General features: G+C 37.5%; 1 protein-coding gene across 12 annotated transcripts in view; it reads right to left on the bottom strand.

The window, feature by feature from the left end:
- Positions 1-21,373, bottom strand: part of CDKL5 (cyclin dependent kinase like 5) — a 202,326-nt gene that overhangs the window by 61,413 nt on the left and 119,540 nt on the right. For all 12 annotated transcript variants that reach the window (XM_070605913.1, XM_070605917.1, XM_070605911.1 and 9 more), the window contains 4 exons: positions 12,619-12,755; positions 8,134-8,254; positions 6,165-6,224; positions 2,970-3,060 (listed from right to left, as the gene is read on the bottom strand). In XM_070605913.1, coding sequence (XP_070462014.1) covers positions 2,970-3,060; positions 6,165-6,224; positions 8,134-8,254; positions 12,619-12,755 — 409 coding nt within the window. The remainder of the gene's footprint in view (positions 1-2,969; positions 3,061-6,164; positions 6,225-8,133; positions 8,255-12,618; positions 12,756-21,373) is intronic.

The raw sequence follows: 21,373 nt of genomic DNA, 5'->3' as shown, positions 1-21,373 counted from the left end.
GGGAATGAAATGCTCCCAGGAAATGTATTTCTAGGTAATTATCCTTTAAGCTCTCTAAATGTCAACAAGTTACATCTTATCCATTTTTGAGTTCAGTCTATTAAAATGTACTACTGACTTATGTGTCTTCTTAAACAAACACTGAATATTATTTAACCTCTAATTGCATAGAGTCACAATTTGTAATAGCTAAGATTGTGCTAAAAACTCTATTGGATTATTTACCTGAATCTATTTGTACCCTATGTATGTGGGGCTTTACGACAGCTATTTCCCTCTAAGCATTTTTCCACTTACTTAGGGGTTTATAGCTCTCTTCTAGGATCTGAGTTTACCAGAGGGCTTTAGGAATCTTACTGTCATTAATAAATGTAGGCTATGCACAAAAACCTAGGTATCCCCCCAAAAGCTTTATATGTATACCCCAATGTCTATAGCCTTAAGTCAAATTATGCATGGCAGACTAAGAAACCATATTTTCTTTAGTTTCAAACACAATCAAAGCTTTAAGAAGGAAAAGCCAAAAATAAAATACTTGAAAAAAACATGGGATGAAATTCTAGAATGCCATAATGATATAGTAGTAATATAAAACTTTTAATAAGTACTCTAAAGCACTATTAACACAGAATATATTTCTAGGATAATAAATCATTGTAACAACAAATCAGTATTTTATTTATCTCATTTTCTTCCCACAAAAACCTAAGAATCATATTAGGAAACTTCATTTAGATTTTGTTGGTAGCTTGTGGAGGAGGGAAGGATACTGATCTTTCTTCCATACAAGTATGCGAGCGAGAAAAGTGCTAGATGGAAAAACCAATGGAAAATCTCCACATACCCACTGTGAGCTATTTTTTCTTTTGTCCACTGATTTGAATAATTTATGCAGCTGGAACTATTTTGAATGTCAAGGACAAAGTCTTGAGAATGTACAAAAATGTAAATTTTTAATGTTAATCAAATAACTGATTTCAATGGGATTTTTACACAAATAATATGGTTCTTCAACCAGTACTTGACAACCGTTTAACTGGCAATATTCAATTTGGCTCAAATTAGTTGGAGTCCCCATCTACTTTGGTTGCTCCCACATATCTCTAAACATAACCTCAGTTTTCTGATAGGTATTATTAGGCAGCAAATACTCTCTGAAGTTTCACAATAAAGTTATTCTCAGAATTAATTTCCTGGGGCCATCTTATAGACAAAACCATATTACAACAAGTCTTTCTACCATACTTGAATCCTTGGATGGGGTTCTAAGAATCATCTACTTCATACCCATCTCTTCTTTGGCAAATTCTGTCCAGTAAACTCAAATTCCAATCCCTCCCAAAAGAAAATGGACTATGCATCACAGTGAGTCTAAACAGAGGTACACAGAAGAAGAAACACAGACAGACACAAAAGAAAATCAATTCTAAGTCCAAGTTTAAAAATGAGCATAGAAATTCTAAAATCTATCCGCACAAAGAGAAATAACAATGTGACTAACCACCATTTGTTTCCCAGGATAAAGTGCAAGCTTTTGATCTCAAAAAATAATAAAGCTTTCAATAACTGACACCAATAATTCTTATAGACTCTAGGTTAGCAATGAATCAAGGATTACCGCCAAATGGTTGGTGGACACTGGGAAATCAATTGCTAACATCAAAATAAACCCTCAGTAAGTAACTTAATTTTCAGAAGAAATACAGAAATTGATATTTCTATTATATAAAAAGTATCTTTTAAAAATCAAATTTCTCATGTCCCCCAGATACATGTATGGCACACTGAAGAAAAGAGATGAAACCTACAATTTGTGCACTGGTCATCATTACTACAATAATTTATCTAATTTTATTTGTAGAGTGTGCCTTCTTTCTCCATTCTTAGATGGTCCCAAAGAAGGAAATACAAACTAGGGAAAATAAGAAAATACTACAACTAGGGTAGGTTGAGAATTATTAATGAAACTATGTGATGGAAATCAAGATTATAAGCTCCTTCTTAGGATCTAAAGTTAAAATGTATTAAAAAGAAGAACCTTATAAGAAGACTCTTTTCTGGTATTGACAGATGAATGAAACAGCATTGAAAGTAGAAGGATAGGCACAAAGTGGATGGACATGGAGGTGTTGGTGAGAAAAATATCAATGCAGTGCTAGTTTGAATGGCCATTTATCATCAAAGAGAATTTACACTGTTCAGAAGAAGAATGGTAATTGGTTCAATATTTACACCGTGTGTCTAGCAAAGTGGCTGAACATAAGAGATACTCTATAAGTAATTGTTGAATGAAAGAACGAACAAACGAACAGATAAGCCATAACGTCAAATTCTGTGGACATCCACATTCTTAATGTGGAAGATTATTAGCAAAGATGGCAGCAATAATTCACCCCATTTCTGTACACCTGCCACTCCACCCATCAAGAGGTCTAATTTATTTCTCTGTCCCTTAGCCCTTAGATCAGGGGTTAGCCAAATTACACACTTTGGCCAATGATGCAAAAGTCAGGCAAACAGAGGCTTGAAAACCACCTTTGCTTTGGGGTTTGCCCTCTTGCTCAGGGAATTCGTCTGCTATCGCATGAAGAAACTCGGACTAACCTACTGGAGGATGAGGCCCCATAGAACAGAGATGATCTGTCCCAGCTGAGATTCCCTAAACCACCTAGCCTCCAGATGACCTGCTGACTGACTGTAGCTACAGGAGTGACTGCGAGCGAGACCAGCAGAAGAATCATCCAGCTGAACTCAAATTGCTGACTCCCTCAAACTGCTGGCACCCAAAATCATGGCAAATAAAATGGTGCTTGTTTTATGCCATTAAGTCTTTAGGTACTTTATTACACTACAATAGGTAACTGGCATTTAATGAACTGAAGTTATCATCTTCCATAGATGATCCCAAAGGTAATGATACAGGATCAGCTGGTGTCTAGATGTCATTCTATTTAGGGAAGACAACTTACCCAAGCAAGAGTTCTGGGGACCGATACCATCTGGTGGCCACATATTCTGTATAATTAGCATTATTGCCTTCTGATAGATTCCGAGCAAAACCTGAAAGATAGCAAAGTGCAAAGGTGTAATTTTGAAAAAGAAATAATTTCATGTTGGCAAAATATTTCAGTGTTAATAATATCTTAAAGCAGTATCAAAAGAACATAATGACTGGTACTGAATGGGCTGTTATTTACTGAATGTGTCCTTGTTACTTAAAAAAGCTAGTCCATTGTTCATACACCAATTAAAATATACAATGTATTCACTACAAAACCAGTCTCTCCTCCAGGCTAAAGAAATTCATGTTTTCAAAGTCATCGCATGTTTTTATAAGCATTCAGAGCATACCCAATAAATGTAAATCTTAGGAACAAAATGAAATTTCCACAAGAGCCAGAAGTCAAAACCAAACTAGCATAGCACAGTCAGTCATTACTTCTGCTATGTGAGACTTACATAGTATTTGCGTATCTATTGTTGCTGATCAGTAAGTAAACAACTAATGGTTGGCAATGATGGAAACAAAGCAGGCCAAAATTATTTTCATCTCCTAATGTGACTGAGAAGCATATTAAGGAATCCTAATTACCTTATAGACTCTTATCATTACTCCCCACCCAACCCTTTCAAAAGGTTTTGGGGCCACAAAATAAACCAGCAGGTAAGTTAATTACCCATCTCACTCACCAAAAGCAATATGGGTTCATTGTGAATAGTTATAGAGAACCAGAACATTAAAATTAGGGGTAAAAACTAAAGTGTATGTCAGTTTTAAAAAGCAGAAAACAGTGTTTCTTAAAATGGAAGAGTGAAAAACAAAAACAATCACAGCAAAAAACAAAACCCCTAAATTCAGTTAATCAATACTTCTTTGTAAGATATATTTTGAAGAAATATTCGTATTTTTGATTGGAGTTCTTCAAGCCAAACAAAGGAGCTACACACTCTGGGAGGGAAAACAATTAGGAAGTCCTCGTCGGGGATGCACAGAGCACAGAATGTCACATGTGGTACTGCCATGTGGAATTTCCTGACCATTTAAAATTGTTTTTTCTTTAAGAAACGATTCTAGACCAAGAATACTCTTTTCCTATTATTAACCACTCTACAGGCATCTCTTGTATTTGTAACTTGCTTTTACAAATTTCAATAACTTTGGAGCTTAAGCGGATCACCAACTCACAGAATCATGGATGCAGAGCAAAGGGACTACAAGGTGCACAAAAGCTCAGTATTTGGTGGGAATCACAATTACGGATAGGAAGTCAGAAATAGATATTGTTCCTGAAAATCGTAATGCTAAGGAAATGCTGAAAATGCCAAGATCAAAATCTTTCAGATACAGCATTCAGTATTTCCTTTTTATTCTTCTAAGCACTTCTTAAGATATTTAGGATACAGTAGGACTCTTCTTTGCAATATTCCTTATCATAATGTATGAGAAAATTAAGCCCCATAAAACATTTTTCCTCAGGCAAGCAAGTTCATAATATTCAAATTCTTTGAAAACAGCTACGTATGCTTCCAATTGCTACACTGGACAAAATCGGTCATCCTACAAAGTGAATTCTTAGAATGCTTCCACTTCTCACCTATGCAATCCATCCCCTAAGCATTAATCTAACTTCTGCTTAAGATAAGGAGATGTGTTCTCATTTATATGTGGAGGTCTACATTGTATTTGTGATTATATTTGAATATATGAAAAAATAACATTAAAAAAAGTCGTTACATTTCAGCATATGGATTAGGTAAAAGTATAATTTTAAAAATCGACCCATGACCTAAAACACCCAAATTTATAGTTTTAAAACTTTTCTGAATTATTTTAATTTAAATGTTTAATAGTGCTTAATAGAGTTTTATATCTATGGGAAACAATATACAATTTTCTACTAAGAGAGAATACAACTCAAAAATTTCCTTAAGTCATTATATTGCGAAGTCTTTTTCAAAGTGGTTCTGTATTCATTCATCTCAATTCATCTTGAATTTGTGTTTATTATTTTGGAGTTCTCTCTGATTAGACTGGAATGTGTTTGGTATTTAAACTGTTCTAGATGATAACTGGCCTTAGCAAGACAACATCTAAAAATAAAATCAGAAAATCAAAAAACAAAACAAAACAAAAACTTCCTTATACACTCAACTAGGAGCTGGAATATTATACATCAGTTACTAATCTCATTCACTGAACATTTAAATGGAAAAAATGGAATTGTTCTAAAAATATCTTTTGACCTTACAGATATATAACTATCGCATATACACAATACATATGTGTGTACTTACATAGGCATCTTTTCAGTGTTTGATTACACCTAAAACAATTTTTATCAACATTTAATTTTTTTTTTTTTTTTTTTTTTTTGCTGAGGAAGCTTCATCCTGAGCTAACATCAGTGCCAATCTTCCTCTGCTTTTTTGTACGTGGAAGCCCTCGACAGCATGGCTGGTGAGTGGAGTAGGTCCATGCCCAGGATCCAAACCCGTGAACCCGGGCCACCGAAGCAGGGCACATGGAACTTGAACCACTTGGCCATGAAGCTGGGCCATAAAAATTTTTTTTAAATATTTTTTTTATCCAACTCAAACCAGAAGGCCATAGTGGTATTTCCCAGAAAATTCTTTTTCTGGGGTCATTAAATGCTGGGCTTATGAATATATGCACATACACGTTTTTGCTTTGAATTCTCATTAAATAAATACTGCAAAATGAATTTTTTTTTTTAAAGATTTTATTTTTTTCCTTTTTCTCCCCAAAGCCCCCTGGTACATAGTTGTATTTTCTTCGTTGTGGGTCCTTCTAGTTGTGGCATGTGGGACGCTGCCTCAGTGTGGTTTGATGAGCAGTGCCATGTCCGCGCCCAGGATTCGAACCAATGAAACACTGGGCCGCCTACAGCGGAGCACGCGAACTTAACCACTCAGCCACGGGGCCAGCCCCCATAACGAATTTTTTAAAATAGCAAACAATACTATGCAGAGCAAAGAGAGAGTAGCACTCTTCCAGCAATTTTTTAACATCTGACCCAACAGAATGTTCCTCTGCTAATTTAAGTCAAAACATAAAAAATACTTTTAATATGCCTGTAAAAGCTACCTATGTGTTATATTAAATTAATTCTGTACTTACAGGGCTCAATTTCTTTTTAACTTACCAAAGTCACACAGTTTCAAAACATCATTGTGGCTGATTAAGAGATTCTCTGGCTTTATATCTGGAGTATCAAGATTAAAGAGCAATTATTAAAAAATGTTCCATGTACTGCTGATTGACACTGTTAGATCACTGTAACGGCCCCTAATTAGAAATATCCAGAGTAATTTGAATAGAAACATGTAGCAGTGAAAAGCAGAGTAATACATTTTATGCTGGTGCATAAAAGTTTCAACTAATTTCTTTTTGGAAAACATGCAGACCACAACTTCAAAAATATTTTTTCTCTTTAAATCTTAAAGACATTAATTGGATCTCTGAAAGGAGTGTTAGAATAATTGAATCTAGGCCAGGAACTATTTTTACTTTATAAAATACTAATAATACACATTTTTGGAGATAGAATATAAAATGTTTATACCCACAAGATACCTTAAAAAACACACGAGAGTAAGTAGATAGCATTATATTTACTGTAAGAAAAAATCCATATATTTTCTCTTATGATTTTCTGTATAATTTCTATATTTACATATCTCTTTAGCTTTTCTGTGTGGTTCACAATTATAAATATCTAATCTGAAGCTATACTGGATGAGTCAAGATAAGATTTCTCATTTTGTCCATGGATCTTTTGAAGATGTTGTGGGAGTTGAGGAACAAAAATACACAAAAAATGCAGTTTAATTCTCCCCCTTGAAAGGCATCTCACAATTCTATTTTTAGAATACTTGTCATCTATATCATATGGTAGAGGTGAAAATGGAGAAAGGGAAGAAGTAGGAGGGAAATCTGTAGATTTCAGAATCATGGTTTCTACTGCTAATTCACAACCATTAATTCACTATACATTTAACCAAATCACAGTATCCATATGGAAATGCAGCTAAATAAGTTCCTCATTAATATCCTCAAACTCTAGTATAGATTATTATTAGAATCATTACCCTAGACACTAGATGCCCAGTTGACTTGGAGATCTAGCCATGCCACCAACAACCTTGATAAGGTAACTGCTATGAAAGCCAAATGCAAGAGAAACATAAATTATCTCATTCTAGAAATAATAGGAGTTGGCACTCTTTACATGACCTTTAAGCTGTTCTTAAAGTGAGACTCTTTTTAAAGTGATATCCTTGTGTGTCTGTATAGGTAAATTAAAACGTAATATTCACTTATTTGATAGTTCAAAGACACGAAGTGGATATTGCAACACTTTCTGATAAACGTCTTTTAGCTTCATTATTGTATCTATTTGTGTCCCATTACTGTAAAACTCGGGAATGCAAGAGAGATTATCAGGAGAAGATAAATAGTATAGAGTCAAAGATGGTGCTGAGCAAGTAATTTGCCTTTTATTGCTATAAACCACCCACCTCATGCCAATAAAGAACAAAATAAAACAGCTTATGGAAATATAATCATGGCCTTTATGCAAGGTTGATCATGCCTGCAACCTGCAAACAATGGACACTCTTCACTAATGGGTAGGGAAAATCAGGAGGTGAAGGTTCATACTGGAGGATCTGGGTCTAAGAGGAAATGAGAGGTGACTGTTAATGGGGGTCAGTTAGGGACCACCTCTAAAGCCTGATCTTGGGTTGTTTCACATTACCTGCAGGACCAAAAGGCAATGGAGAGGGTCTTTTCCTTACCAAGTAAGCTTCAAAGTTCACATCTGTTGATTTCCTTATATCACTAGGTGTTTCTACAGTTGAGAATGGATCTGGTTATACAAACACAGAGATCTCACCATAATATCCAAATAAATTTGCAGTCCATCCTTTTGGTAATAAAAAGGGAGACTTGGAGGCCAAACAATGTCATATATCCTGTACTTTCAAAGTATATTTAATTTAAATGGAATGTCAGTGCCTATGGAAATATTCTTAAGATGGTAATATGTGACATTTTATTGTTAACTTGATTTGATGTTTTACTATTTTCCATTTCAAAAATTCCATACTTACCCCGATGGACAATATCATTCTTATGGCACCAGTGAATAGCTTTGATTAGCTGATAGATATAACTTTTTACTTTTTCAGGTGGAACTCCATTTGGCATTTCTTCCAGCAATTCAAGCATATTCTAAAAATTAAATAGGGAGCCATTAATCTCCAAAATTAGGCAGGCCCATAAATCATGTATTAACAATTTTAAAAAGCATCTTGGATGATAATTCATTAAATAAACAGCACAAATTTTTTGTTTTGCTTTTCATCTACAATCTTTTTCATGCTGAAGCAGGACATTGCATTAAAATAAGGTTCTCTTCTAAGAGAAATTCCATTTTTACTACTCCCCAATGCTGTCCCAAATAATAATCCTGTGCACTTTCACTTTCCTTAAAACCTTTCAGGCATCATTTCAGCATAATTTCAAGGGAAAAGCAATCAAAGTAGAGATAAGACACTATAAGGTATAAAGGAGGAGGGAAACAGTCATTTTAACACAGTGCACTGTGCATCTTTAATAGAACTTTGCAATAAAATCAAGCCTTGAAAATATTTCTGGAGGACCTGGAAAACACTCTTAAAGGAAATGATCCCTAAGATTAGCAGTGATCAAAACAATCATTACAAAAATTAAAACAGACTAGCAAATACTGTTGAAATAAAAATTCACAGACCCCAAACAAATCAAAATTCAAAAATTTTAGTGTGGAGTCAGAGACCATTCTAAAATTCATGCAGAATTGTTTATTAAGTAGAAACTCCACTTTAATTCCCAGATCAACCAAACATTCTCCATTCCCTCTGTAAAGCACAAGACTAAGGCCCACAGCAGAATTAAAGCTTATTGTTTGTAGACGACCATCTAGGACAGCACTTCTCAAAGTGTGATCTGTGGATCTCTGGAGGGGGTTCTCAGACTTTGCAGAGAGTCTATGAAGTCAAAACTAGATTCATAATAACACCCAGCTGTTTGCCTTTTTCACTGTTGGCATTTACACTGATGGCACAAAGCAACGATGGGTAAACTGGTGGCACCTTAGCATGAATCAAGGCATTGGATTCTTCAATGCCCCATCCTTGCAGTTAAAAACAAAAAAGCCAGTTTTAGTTAAGGATGTCTTTGATGAAGCAGTAAAAATTATTACTTTTATTAAATTTCAATTTCTTTTTTTTTGCGGGGGGGGGGGGTGAGGAAGATTGATCCTGAGCTAACATCTGTTGCCAATCTTCCTCTTTTTGCTTGAGGAAGATTGTCACTGAGTTAACATCTGTGCCAATCTTCCTCTGTTTTACGTGGGATGCCGCCACAGTGTGGCTTGACAAGTGATGTTAGGTCTGCGCCTGGGATCTGCACCTGCAAACCCTGGGCCACCAAAGCAGAGCACGTGAACTTAACCACTACACCACCAGGCAGGCCCTAAATTTCAATTCTTTAGTACATGTCTTTTTAGGAATCTATATGATAAAATGAGGAATACACATAAAGCACTTCTGCTGCATATCAAAGTCTAAAAGTTGTCTTAAGGAAAAGCACTTGGGTAATTGAGTTGCAAACTGAACTAGCCACTTTTCTTGTAGAACACCATTTTTTACCTCAACGAATGACTGACACATAAACATATTTACGTTAACATATAATAGGTTTGTTACTATTATTTTTAAATGAAATTAGTAAATATTTCATATTGTTCAGTTTTGACTCCTAATGTGATAAATATTAATAGATAAAACCCACATAAAATAAAAAGCTCTTGGCGTTCTCAATAATGTTGAGAGTCTAAAGGAGTCCTAATACCAAAAAGTTAGAGAACTGCTGCTCTAATACAACTTGACAATTTTGTTCCCACCAACCAAGTTGTATACACAGAAACAATCAGTTGTTTGTTTATAACACTCCCATACCTATTTATAACAAATGCACTTATTATTTTAATATAATTAAATATCAAATAAACCAATGAAATAATGTTTTAAAAAGAGTTGTTGTTTATAAAAAAACAAAGTTCAATACTTTGGAAAGATTTAATACAGGAAAGCCACTAAACATATTGCCATCTAATCAAAGGTGAACGTAATAACTATAAACACTGGCAAGCGACAGGTGCTGGTGGGGATGAGGATCCTGCATTGAGATTGCTTTGCAATATTTTTAAGCTTTTGCTTCACTTTAAAGAAGCTGACAGACGATCTCATACGTGGTGTGTTATGGGCATGATGTATGCAAGAAAGACACATCAGAACTCCAATCAGAAGATCAATACCCAAAAGACATTGACTTTACCTCTAAAGAGTGGTAAATGAATATATATTGACATGTTTTAAGTTAAAATAAAATGTTTAAAGTATGCATGCATCATTTTTTAACGATTCTCCACTTGAATTGCCTTTATCAATTAGCAAATGCATAGGAGGTCCCAAAAACATAGGAGGAATAAGAGGGCTTTGTAATATAGAAAATAAATTGTATGTCTCACTTCATATTCAATTCTAAATTCCTCAGTGGTAGAGAGGGATGTTCCCCAATATCCATTCTTTCCTTACTCCACAGTAATACAATTTGTAAGTAGATGCATAGGTGCCCAGAATGAAGAGTACATTTCCCCTCTGCCTTGCAGTTAGTGTGGCCATAAAACTAAGTCCTGGCCAATGGGATATGATAGCTGGACAAGGGCCACATCTCAGGGGTGGTAGAGCAGAAAGGCAGAGGCAACCTGGGTCTCCTATGGCTGTGGAGCAGTTACCATACGAGCCTTGTACTGCCTACCTTTGTATTTGTACATGAGGGAGAAAGAAATTTCTATCTTGTTTAAGCGACTGTAACCCTGCGTCTCTGTTACAACCTCCTAACCCTTAAGAGCATCTGTCTCCTTGCCCTCTTGAGACTCATTATCAATCGTTAGGCATTGCCACTGATGGGACAGTGTGATGGTCACCTTCCAATGAAAAACCACAGGACCAGGGCAAGAATCTCAGGTTTGGGAGTCAGAAGACTGGAGTTCTGGTAGCAGCTCTCCCAGTGACCAGCAGAGAGATCTCGGACATGACAAATCATCTGATGATTTCTGGCGATTCTTCCAATTGTTCATACTAAGTTGTTATTAATTGTCAATAATCACCATAAGTAGGACAGAAATAAAAAAGATAAACTGAAATAGATCTGTTGGAATTTTATTATTTGGCAGGGAAAACTGCAAACTGCATAATTATTTTTGACAACTAAAAAATAAAATAAAGAGCATCTGATTTTACAGCAATCCTCCTTTAATAACTTTTTTTAATATCAAATTTGTTTTATTTTGGTGGAGGTCCCTTAGGAAAACACATACATTGACACAGGAAAAGAAACCTTAATACAGGTTTTGGAAAAGAAACATAAAACAGTGCTTTAAAACAACAAAGAGCCCTGCAATATTTTTCAAACTTTGCTTGTAATGAAATTACTACATATATTTTTTTAATTAGAAAAATAATTTGTAAAGGCTGAATTAATTCGAAAGCCACATTATTGGTCAGTCATCTTGGCAACACTGCTTTCCATTTCGTGACGATGGTGGTGGTGGTGGTGACACTGTCATTTATGACATAGAAAGCATCTGGGAATTGGCCCAGAGCAAACACAGACCTCTCCAGTCTTAATCTGCTTTAGATAATAACATAGGAATCTAACAAGAGCCACCTATTTACTCATTAAGGAAACCTCTAAAAGGTCTGCCTGGCTCTAGCTTATTCTACTCTTGGTAAGGCACTTATTTAAGCTCTTGACAATAACCAACTGCTGTAGGCGAGCTACTCTCCAAGAAATTCATAGGCACCCAATATTGATTACTGTAGCATACATTTGCCCTTAGGTCACATCATTAAAATTGTCACTAACAGTGAACAATTTTTTAAAAGATTACTGAAGCAAGTATGCAGATAACGCGAACAACGCGTGCTTTTCTTCTTTTCTCCCATGCTTCCAATTCCTTACTTGTGGTCTCATCTACCTCCTCAAGCCTCACTTTATGCCTCCTGCCACATCTTCTTCCCTCAAAGCCAAAGCACTGGCAATTCACAAAAGGCTGCTTCATGAGCCCACTCATTCGCCACTCCAGGTCTGATTCAGACACCCATCCTACGCTTGCGAGGTATCTTACACATACCTCTATCATCCTGTACCATCACTGTCAATTTACTTGTCTCTCCCTCAGAGGCCATGCTTAGCTTTAATTAAAATAAACCAAGTCTAAACATTACTTGTTTAACACAGATTCTAACACTTCAGAAGCCAAATCAATATACTATTGAAAGTTAAGATTATCTCTGTACAGTTAAATTGTATAAAATCCTTCAATATATCTCAGGACTTCTAATGATTATGGATAATATTTTCAAAGTCTTCCGATTATGAGTACATTGACAAGTCATACTAGATAATACTACTTCCTTGAAGAGTGTCAGAAACAGCCCTAAATAAAAGAATCAGGCAAATCTCCATAGCGTCGACTAGTGACTTACTTTTTCAACATACTCAAACACCAAGTACAATTTCCCCCGCCGACGAAAGGCTTCCTTTAGCTCCACAATGTTTTCCTGTTTGAGAGTACGAAGCATTTTAAGCTCTCGTAAAGTCGTTTCCTTGACTTCTTCATTTTCTAAAATGTAAAAAAATGGTGAATAGAATAAAATTAAAGCTTTCAAACTACTGTTCAAAAAATTCTAAGAACATTGAAAACATAGCAATTTCACTTCCCACTTTGAGTACTTCTGCATAAAAAGTCCAAGGATGGAATATTAAATATCACATTTTCTTATTGAAAGGATCAAGAACAACAAACTTAAAGAAGAAAAGGCTTACTTGACCAGCATGAACCTAATTTTCTGCCTCTATTTTCTTATACTCCTCAGGGTAAAGTGTATGAGTAAAACACAGACTTATAAATATGACAAATGACTCCACTGTCATTTTAACTCTAACACTACATACTGGTGAGGGAGTTTAAAAGGGTAAAAAGGCATCAATGGTCTCTGTGTGCAGAGCAGCCTCTGGGCAGCATCTGTAGCAGGTGATGTTTTCAAGTTTGGCGTAAAAGAGCATTTCATTTCTCAGGTTGCATGTAAGTCATCTTAGTGAACAGAGGTCATGTGCCAGGCACCCCCAAGGCAGCTCACCATCAAGTCACAGGGAATTTTTAGAGTGTCTGATCTCCTCTCTGAATAGCAGCTACTGTCCTGCTGTGGCATATCCATCTGTCCATCCCAGATGCTGTAGCTGTACTGTGCTGGAGAACTAATGCTGAACCCATATACCCTTCCGTATCATCAACTCCACTCATGCTAACCCCCACACACATGGAGGAAGGACAGAAGTCACAGTAACTCTAATGGATTAATTGGCAGGGAAGCAGGGAACATAATATTTCATTTTAAATAAGTTTTTATGACAGCTTCAGATTTAGCCGGGAAAGTCTACCTACCATATCTATGCATGTATATAGTAGGATACAGGTTCATAATCCCTTATCTGCAATTCCAAAACTCCAAATATTAGTCTAAAAACTGAATGCTTTCTCTAAGTTTATGGCAAATCTCTTTAGAGGCAAAACCTGAACTGACATGAGACCACTTACAGTCTTTGTTTATCCCACTTAGCAGGAATATTCGTATGTTGTGCTTTAGAAACAGTATCTGATTACAGGGTACTAACATCACATGCTCTATTTCCATTCTAAAATCCAAAAGTCATGAATTCTACAACACATTTGGCTCCAAGGTTTTGGGTAAAAGGTCAGAATCCCAGATTGAGAGTCTAAGTTGTGTGACCCTCAGGTTCAGGCACGTCTAGGGACGAAGAAAATGGAGTTTGGGGAAAGGGGTAAGAAAGATTAAGATGCCTTCTAGGAAGAAATGCTTCCTAAGCAAGACACACAAGAGGAAAAAGCCTGAAGGGGCCAAAGCAGGAGGGGAGATTCTAAATGCAGTGCCAGGAGTACTTAGATTATTTTCTATCCCAGCCCCTCTCCCAACCCCCATTCAAACTGAGTTCAAAGAAATTAGACTATAATAAAAGCAGGGTCTGTGTAGCACCAGAGGATCCGTGACAAACAGGGAACATGAAGTCAACACTCCTTTGTGAACTGGTTACACAAGTGAAATATTCTCCCTACTTCAGCAAGAAAATTGTTGGAGACGCTGGAGCCCAGACTAGGAAAGGGAAGAGAGATACTGCCCATCCGAAGGCAAGAACCAGCAGGAGCAAAGGCCTACAGCGGCATAAGCAGTGAACCAGCCCACATCAGGGGGTCAACTGGGAACAGGTACTCACAGGGCCCATGGCAGGGGAAAAGAGCATGAAACAGTGAGGGCCACCTGGCAGCAGGGGGAATGCATGGCAATGTGATCAGGGGACTTCCCAAAGTGGCTGAGAGGATTGGGGGGGAGGGGGCAGAGGTCCAGCTCTTCTGCAAGTTGGGGCTGAGCCAGAGGTGGTGTTTTGCGACTGTTAGAACTGCCTTTAGTCCTCTGAAGAAGGCTAACCTGCCCCTCTGTTAGCCCATCAGAGTTACTCTCAAGGTTGGGGTAATCAGACTAAAATCCACCTATCTCTAAGACACAGCGTGCCACACAGACCTCAGCAAGAAGCAAATGCTCTTCCAACGAGGAAGTAACTCAGCAAGAGACAACTCATGACCTGGTCCCTGTCTGTTTTCCATCCCCATCCCCATGCCATGCCCTCCTCCTCCTCCTTCACCTTAGTCTTTCAGTTCCCAAAACAGCCTCAAACTTTGTTTTTCAACCTTAGGGCCTTTGAACTTGGTCCCTCTGCCTAGAACTCTCATTATACTACCCAGACTCTACAGGGCTGGCTCCTTCAGGTTTCAGTTTAAATGTCACTCCTCACGAGCCTGGCCCAGACCACTAAACCAAAGCAGGCCTCCATTCCCATTATTCCTTATCACAGTCCTCTGAACTTTCCTTTCACCAGTTTCATTTCTGTATCTGTTTGCTTACTGGTTTACCATCTGTGTGGCCACTCCTGCTAAACCGAGAGCTCTAGAAGAATAGGCCTAAGTTGTGCTGTTCAGCAATTCACAGCCAGCCATGGAGCACTGTACCTGCCACAGAGAGGGGATGAAGAAATACTTCCTACCCAAATACTTGCCCCAGTGCCCTGAGGAAATCTTTGCTCATATGTGGCCAGCTCTTGCTCCCTTAAGCCTTAGGGGAAGCAGCAATGTGATGGCAATCAATAAGCACTTTGCCCTCTCAGTTTTGAGTGCAGTGCTTTCAATCTCCTCCCTCTAGAACTTTGAAAGGGCAGCTTTTCAGGCAACAAGACAAACTGAATTTATTTTCCCCTCTTCACCTCTGCCCCTGCTTATCTTCTACAGTATGTGATTAGGAAAAATGGAGGTCCCCAGAAGACTGATAGCACTAAAGGTCAAGAACACATATATATTGAATCATTAACAGCATCCATAAGCTATGCTGGAGCTGGGTACAAATAAGTGTCGCAACAAAGTCCACAGTAAATACAGCTGGTGTATCTTTTCTAATCAACTGCTTGGTGAATTCTTGGTGCCCAAAAAGCCACTGAAAAAAAGGGAGCTTTGTATTATTAGCAACTTGTGGCAGTTTCACTTTGTTTAACAGATAAGGCCACCTCAGAACGGCTGAAGCAGGATGGCTTTAGTAGAAGGAACAGTGGAGTAAGATTTGGGAGACCTGGACTTTGAATCCTTTTACCCACCTAGCACTGTGACACGTGACTATGGGCAAGCCACGGGCATCCCCCCGCACACACCCTAAAAAATCCCATGGCCTTTTCCAAATCTAATAATCTATGATTTCTTTTCATTAAAATCTCATTATGAGCCTAAACCTCATTAAATTTTGGTACTTTCTTATATATACATCATTCAAATCTATACTGACTCTACCTAACAATGGCTATAGAGAGAAGAAAAATGAATCTTGAAAAAGCAGCTCACAAAATCACCTAGCATGCAGTGCCAAAGCCACCTCATTTAAGCAGGCTATCTTTTATGAAATGAAGACTTCTCTAATTTATGCCAGTCATAGTTATTAAAAGTTGAGGTAAGTGGGGCTGGCCCCATGGCCGAGCAGTTAAGTTCGCGCACTCCGCTGCAGGCGGCCCAGTGTTTCGTTGGTTCGAATCCTGGGCGCAGACATGACACTGCTCATCAAGCCACGCTGAGGCAGCGTCCCACATGCCACAACTGGAAGGACCCACAACAAAGAGTATACAACTATGTACCGGGGGGCTTTGGGGAGAAAAAGGAAAAAATAAAAGAAAAAAATCTTTAAAAAAAAAAAAAAGTTGAGGTAAGCACTTCAACATTAAGATTGTAACGAATGGGAACCGGCAGGAAGTGGAGTTATTAATTCCCTAAGTGCAAACAAAATGGTCTACTTTTCATTATTTCATTACTTGGTATATCCTGTCAATTTTTTTGTCTCTCTGAGAACTTTTAAGGTTCCTGGCCTACCTTGTACATTATGATGAAAATTGTGGCACTAAACGATCAGCTGATGGGGAAAAGGAATGCCCATTCCACTTACACATGCTTCTCTCCTCAGAGGTTCAGAAAGTAGCAAAGCTCTTCAGTGAGGCAGTTTTTTTAAAGGTGGTAGCACAGCCCACTGAAGTGAGCACAAAAATCCCTGCCTTCCAGTTGAAATAATCCCGTGGGTTCTTTATTTAGGATAGGCTCCTCCAGTTTACAAACGAAGAAACCAAGTCTAGAAAGAGTAACTTTCTCAGGGTGAATGAAGGGAATGTCACACTGAGTAGAACACAGGGACATAGACGACATGGTGTAAGGCAGCGAGTGAGCTTTGGAGAGTGAGTGGGAACACCCAGGTTCAGGTCTAGACTCTGTTACTGCTTAGCTGAGTGGCAAAGCAGCATGGTGTGTGCAGAAGAAAAACTCAACAAAGATCCTGGGGTCTGCATCTTAGTCCCAGTTAATCACATGCTAACTGTACAGTTTTGGGCCTTGGGTTCCTCAGCTGTAAACTGGAGTTGGGGTTCTACCAGATGATTCTGAAGGTCCTTCCAGCTCTAAGAGCTGGTACTTCCATGCGATTCCTGCTTAAGTGCATGCTGGTGGATCTGGTCATCAGTTACTACTGAGGGCGTTTGGCTTAGTACAGGCAACCCTGACAAAGTTATATAAGTTCTACTGAGTGAAGAATAATTGGTAAGGTAGAAAAAGGACACTACGTAAAAAAACTAACCTACTTCTAAGCTTGCCAGTTAGGCAAGTTAACATATGTAAAAAATAAGAAGGAAGATTCACTAAAGAAAACAACTTTCAAGAAGAAAGATCACAAGGAGTAAAAGAAATGCAAAGATAAGTAAGTGATAAAAAGAGAAAAATCTAAAGATTAGCAGAAACTCTATTGTAGCTCTATTTTTAAAGAACTGTGGGCTTAGAAAAGAAATCTAGAAATAGCTGTAACCTACTTTATGAAATCACAAACCTGACATTCTTGTATAGCCAAAGAGGGCCCCCCATATGGACCTATAAACAGGTACAGTGGGAGCAGGGGAGGGTGGTCAACCCATCCTTGCACAAAACCATAAGGGTACCATGTTTGAGTCTAGTTGCCCCGACTGAAGAAGAAACATCAACAGGAGGACAATTAACATGGCCAGGGGAGTGGAATGGTGGTGCTGCTGTCATATATACCAGAAAAAGATGAGAACCCTTAAATCTTCCGAGATGAAGGCTAAGTAAAGCCGAATGTAAATTTATTAAATCATGAAAGGTGCAAAATGTTCACCAAATCCTAGAAGAATCCCTGACGTTTGAAAGAGACTCATTTTGGACGTTAAAAGGAAGTGTGGTGAAATCATGACTAGCCAGAATGCTCAAGCTTAGTTATTGAATTCTCTGTTTAACCAAGGGTTGGAAAGTTTGTTTCAAGGTCTCTCTTACAGAGAAATCAGGCTCTTGAATTTAAGGACCAAAGATTATGAATTCTTGTTTTGTTCCATTATACAAAATAAGAAACAAAAGTTACCTCGATCCAGAGATCACAATAGAGCTTTCTAGTGTTTGGGTGAAAATAAGGATGAAATAAATTGAAGGAAAGAATGGATGATCAGTTAAACATTTTCTCATGATTAAGAATAAATACGTCCGTTCCAAGAGAACAATATTTATTTGCATAAAACATAAACAGCAGCAGGATATGAAATGCAAGCAATTTTATTTGATACAAAAGCAGACACAAGCTAAATTCCATCTTCACCGTAGACTGTTACACAGCTCCCTGAGAGGCAGCCTCCTTGCCATGTACTGAGGCCCACTGACAAGTAGGGAGGATCCCTCCCTACCCCATCACCTGCAAACTCAGGGAAGGACTGAAAAGTCCAAAAAAGCAAAAGCTGTTGTCACATCAGAAGATCCAAATGTACATCAAAAATAAGTTCTAGGCCACAGGACCTCCTCAAGTAAAGGTTGAACAGACAATGTTTTTAAATCTTGCTGGTCCAAAGCAATCTAGTCTAAATCAGGGATCTTGGATTATTTAATAAATTGAGGCTGGCAGAAACTTATATATGTGTGTGCATGAGAATGATGATCCAATAGTGATAGAAGATTAGAATATCTGAACATCAAATCTCATTGTACAAGATTAGAGTTATAGGAAGGGTAGGAGAATTAGGCTAAATTTATCATTATACATAGTCTGAAAAGTACCTTTTAACTAAATAATCTCTAGAATCTTTTTGGTCTGTGGTCATTTTTCTAAGAAAATCCAAATACTGAGCAGAACTAATTCTATGGAGACTTCTGGTTGGTTAGGTGTTTATTATTAATGTTTCTCTGTGCAAACCTACATTAATAGACAAACATAATACTATCACTCAGGGTATCATTAAGAATTTATTATCGAGACTCCACATTTATGATAATGTATAAAGAAGCAAAAGTCATCACAACAAGAAAATATTGACGAAGCAATCTCAGATAAAAATGATATCACTCAAACATTTCTTCTTTTTAACAGGAGTTTTTATCCCCACCCAGCATGTCAAAGTCTTTCAGGAAGAATCATAGGCAAAGCCTCTGATAAGTGATCTGATAGAGTTACATCAGCTAACAACTGGAGGATAAAAACCGACAAGGACAAAGAAAGACAGGAACACACAAAAATGAAGAGTAAACTGACAAAGCTTTTCATGTATTTTTTTTTTTTAAAGATTGGCACCTGAGCTAACAACTGTTGCCAATCTTTTTTTTTTCCTGCTTTTTCTCCCCAAATCTCCCCAGTACATAGTTGTATATTATTAGTTGTGGGTCCTTCTAGTTGTAGCATGTGAGATGCCGCCTCAACGTGGCCTGATGAGTGGTGCCATGTCCATGCTCAGGATCAGAACCAGCAAAACCCTGGGGTGCCGAAGCAGAGCACGTGAACTTAACCACTCGGCCACAGAGCCGGCCCCTCATGTATTTTTTAATAACCCTCTTCTTATCGTGAAAGTCATTCACTGACCTAGCCTACAATTTTACTGTAAAAATTGTCCCTCCTCCCCAAAAGACTTGATTCTTTCTTCTCAGAAATGGTACATAGTTGCTATTATAACCTAAATTGTGTTAACTATAAGATAAACTTATTTTCGTAATTTGAGTTTCATTTTCCCAACTTAAAAGTCCCTATCCAACCTTTCATTTACTATAAAATTTTGGTTCCCCTTTTAAATAGTGATCTATTATTCTGGGATAATAAGGACTTCTTGAACTAAATAGTAGTCCACCTTAAAATGTAGTTCCAAAAACGTTTTACACAAATTTGTGGATACACATGAATTTAACAAGAAAATAGGACATTATCATAATCTCTTAAAGCTAACAGAGGTAATATATACTCTTATAAAATATCCCTTAATACAATCACTGTAAGAATACTTGTCTGGCTTGAACGTGGGTCAGACCAAGTTCAGATCCTATTTCAGTTTAACAATGTTTTCATAGGATTATTTTATTATCTTCACAAAGATTTTTAAACATTGGATTTAGAAAAGTCACTATCATAATATCAAAAGAGTATTTGCAGAGTAATAAAAGAGATTAATGAGAGCTATATGACAATAAGGGCAATATTATCATGAAACTCTATTTTTTATTATAATTGGCCTGACTGAAATTGAAGATGATAAATTGATTCAGAATTAAGTGGTTTACATAGGGGTTGAGTGGACATCCTCATCTGTACTAGACTATCTATGAACACTTCACACTCCAAAAGGGTTGTTCACCACTCACGTTCCCTTACTTTCCATCAAGCAAGATACCACTGACAGGAAGAAAAGGGTAAAGACAGAAAAGAGAGTATAAGATCTCCCAGGAGGAACTGGAACCCGTAAGAAAGTGTGCCTAGAATAGGATTGGAACTAAACACTTATGAATAATTGGATATGTCTTCAGAGTCGATCACAGAAGTGTTTAGGAAGTGTCCCTCTGGAAGTATGTACAGGCATACCCACGAAGGTGTCTATCTGCAAGGTGGGTCGGGGAGAAGGCTGCATGCCTGCGAGGTATGGTAACTGATAATGCTTGGCAGAGACAGGGCAGAGTGGATTCATGCTTTGTCAGCTCGGTAAAATAAGGGCTGATCAAATGTTTCCTATAACGTCTAGACTATTCATACACTCCCAGGATGCAACAGCTAGAAACAATCTCTCTCTCCTCGAAATTATGCAAATTCATTCAGACACTGATTGCTTTCTACTCTGTTTTACTGAATTTACTTACAGATCTTAGTTCTACTAATAGGTCATAAGCTTCCTAAAAGTATCCGCACCTGATTTACCTTCATAGCTCTGACAGCACCTGGCTCAGCGCTCAGTGAATTTCAACAGATACACTCTTGATTGCCACTCTGAAGGTATCATTAACACAAGTACAAATATATCACTTAATTGAAGCTAAAAATTAGTATGCATAGGATAGACATTGTGAAGAATACGTTACTTAGTTTTTTTAAAAAAAGCAATGGCATACGTGGCCTAGATTGTACTGCTTTTCAAAAATTTGATGACAATTATTATTTTTAGTGGCAACAGACGCTTGATGATGTGCCTTACAAGATGAATGCACAGCCAGAAGTCTTTATACACATGAGAAGGTTACGCTTTGATCTACTGTTGCAACCACTCTTTTTTAGTAGATCTCCACTTTTCTCTTGGCCACCTGTGGTTAGCCCAAAGCCCCTGCTCAAAGAGCTCATTTCCAATGAT

This window comes from Equus przewalskii, chromosome X (assembly GCF_037783145.1).
Source record: "Equus przewalskii isolate Varuska chromosome X, EquPr2, whole genome shotgun sequence".
NCBI classification, from domain to species: Eukaryota; Metazoa; Chordata; class Mammalia; order Perissodactyla; family Equidae; genus Equus; species Equus przewalskii.
Note: the sequence above shows the minus strand (reverse complement) of the source record. Positions and strands in the feature narration are given on the sequence as shown.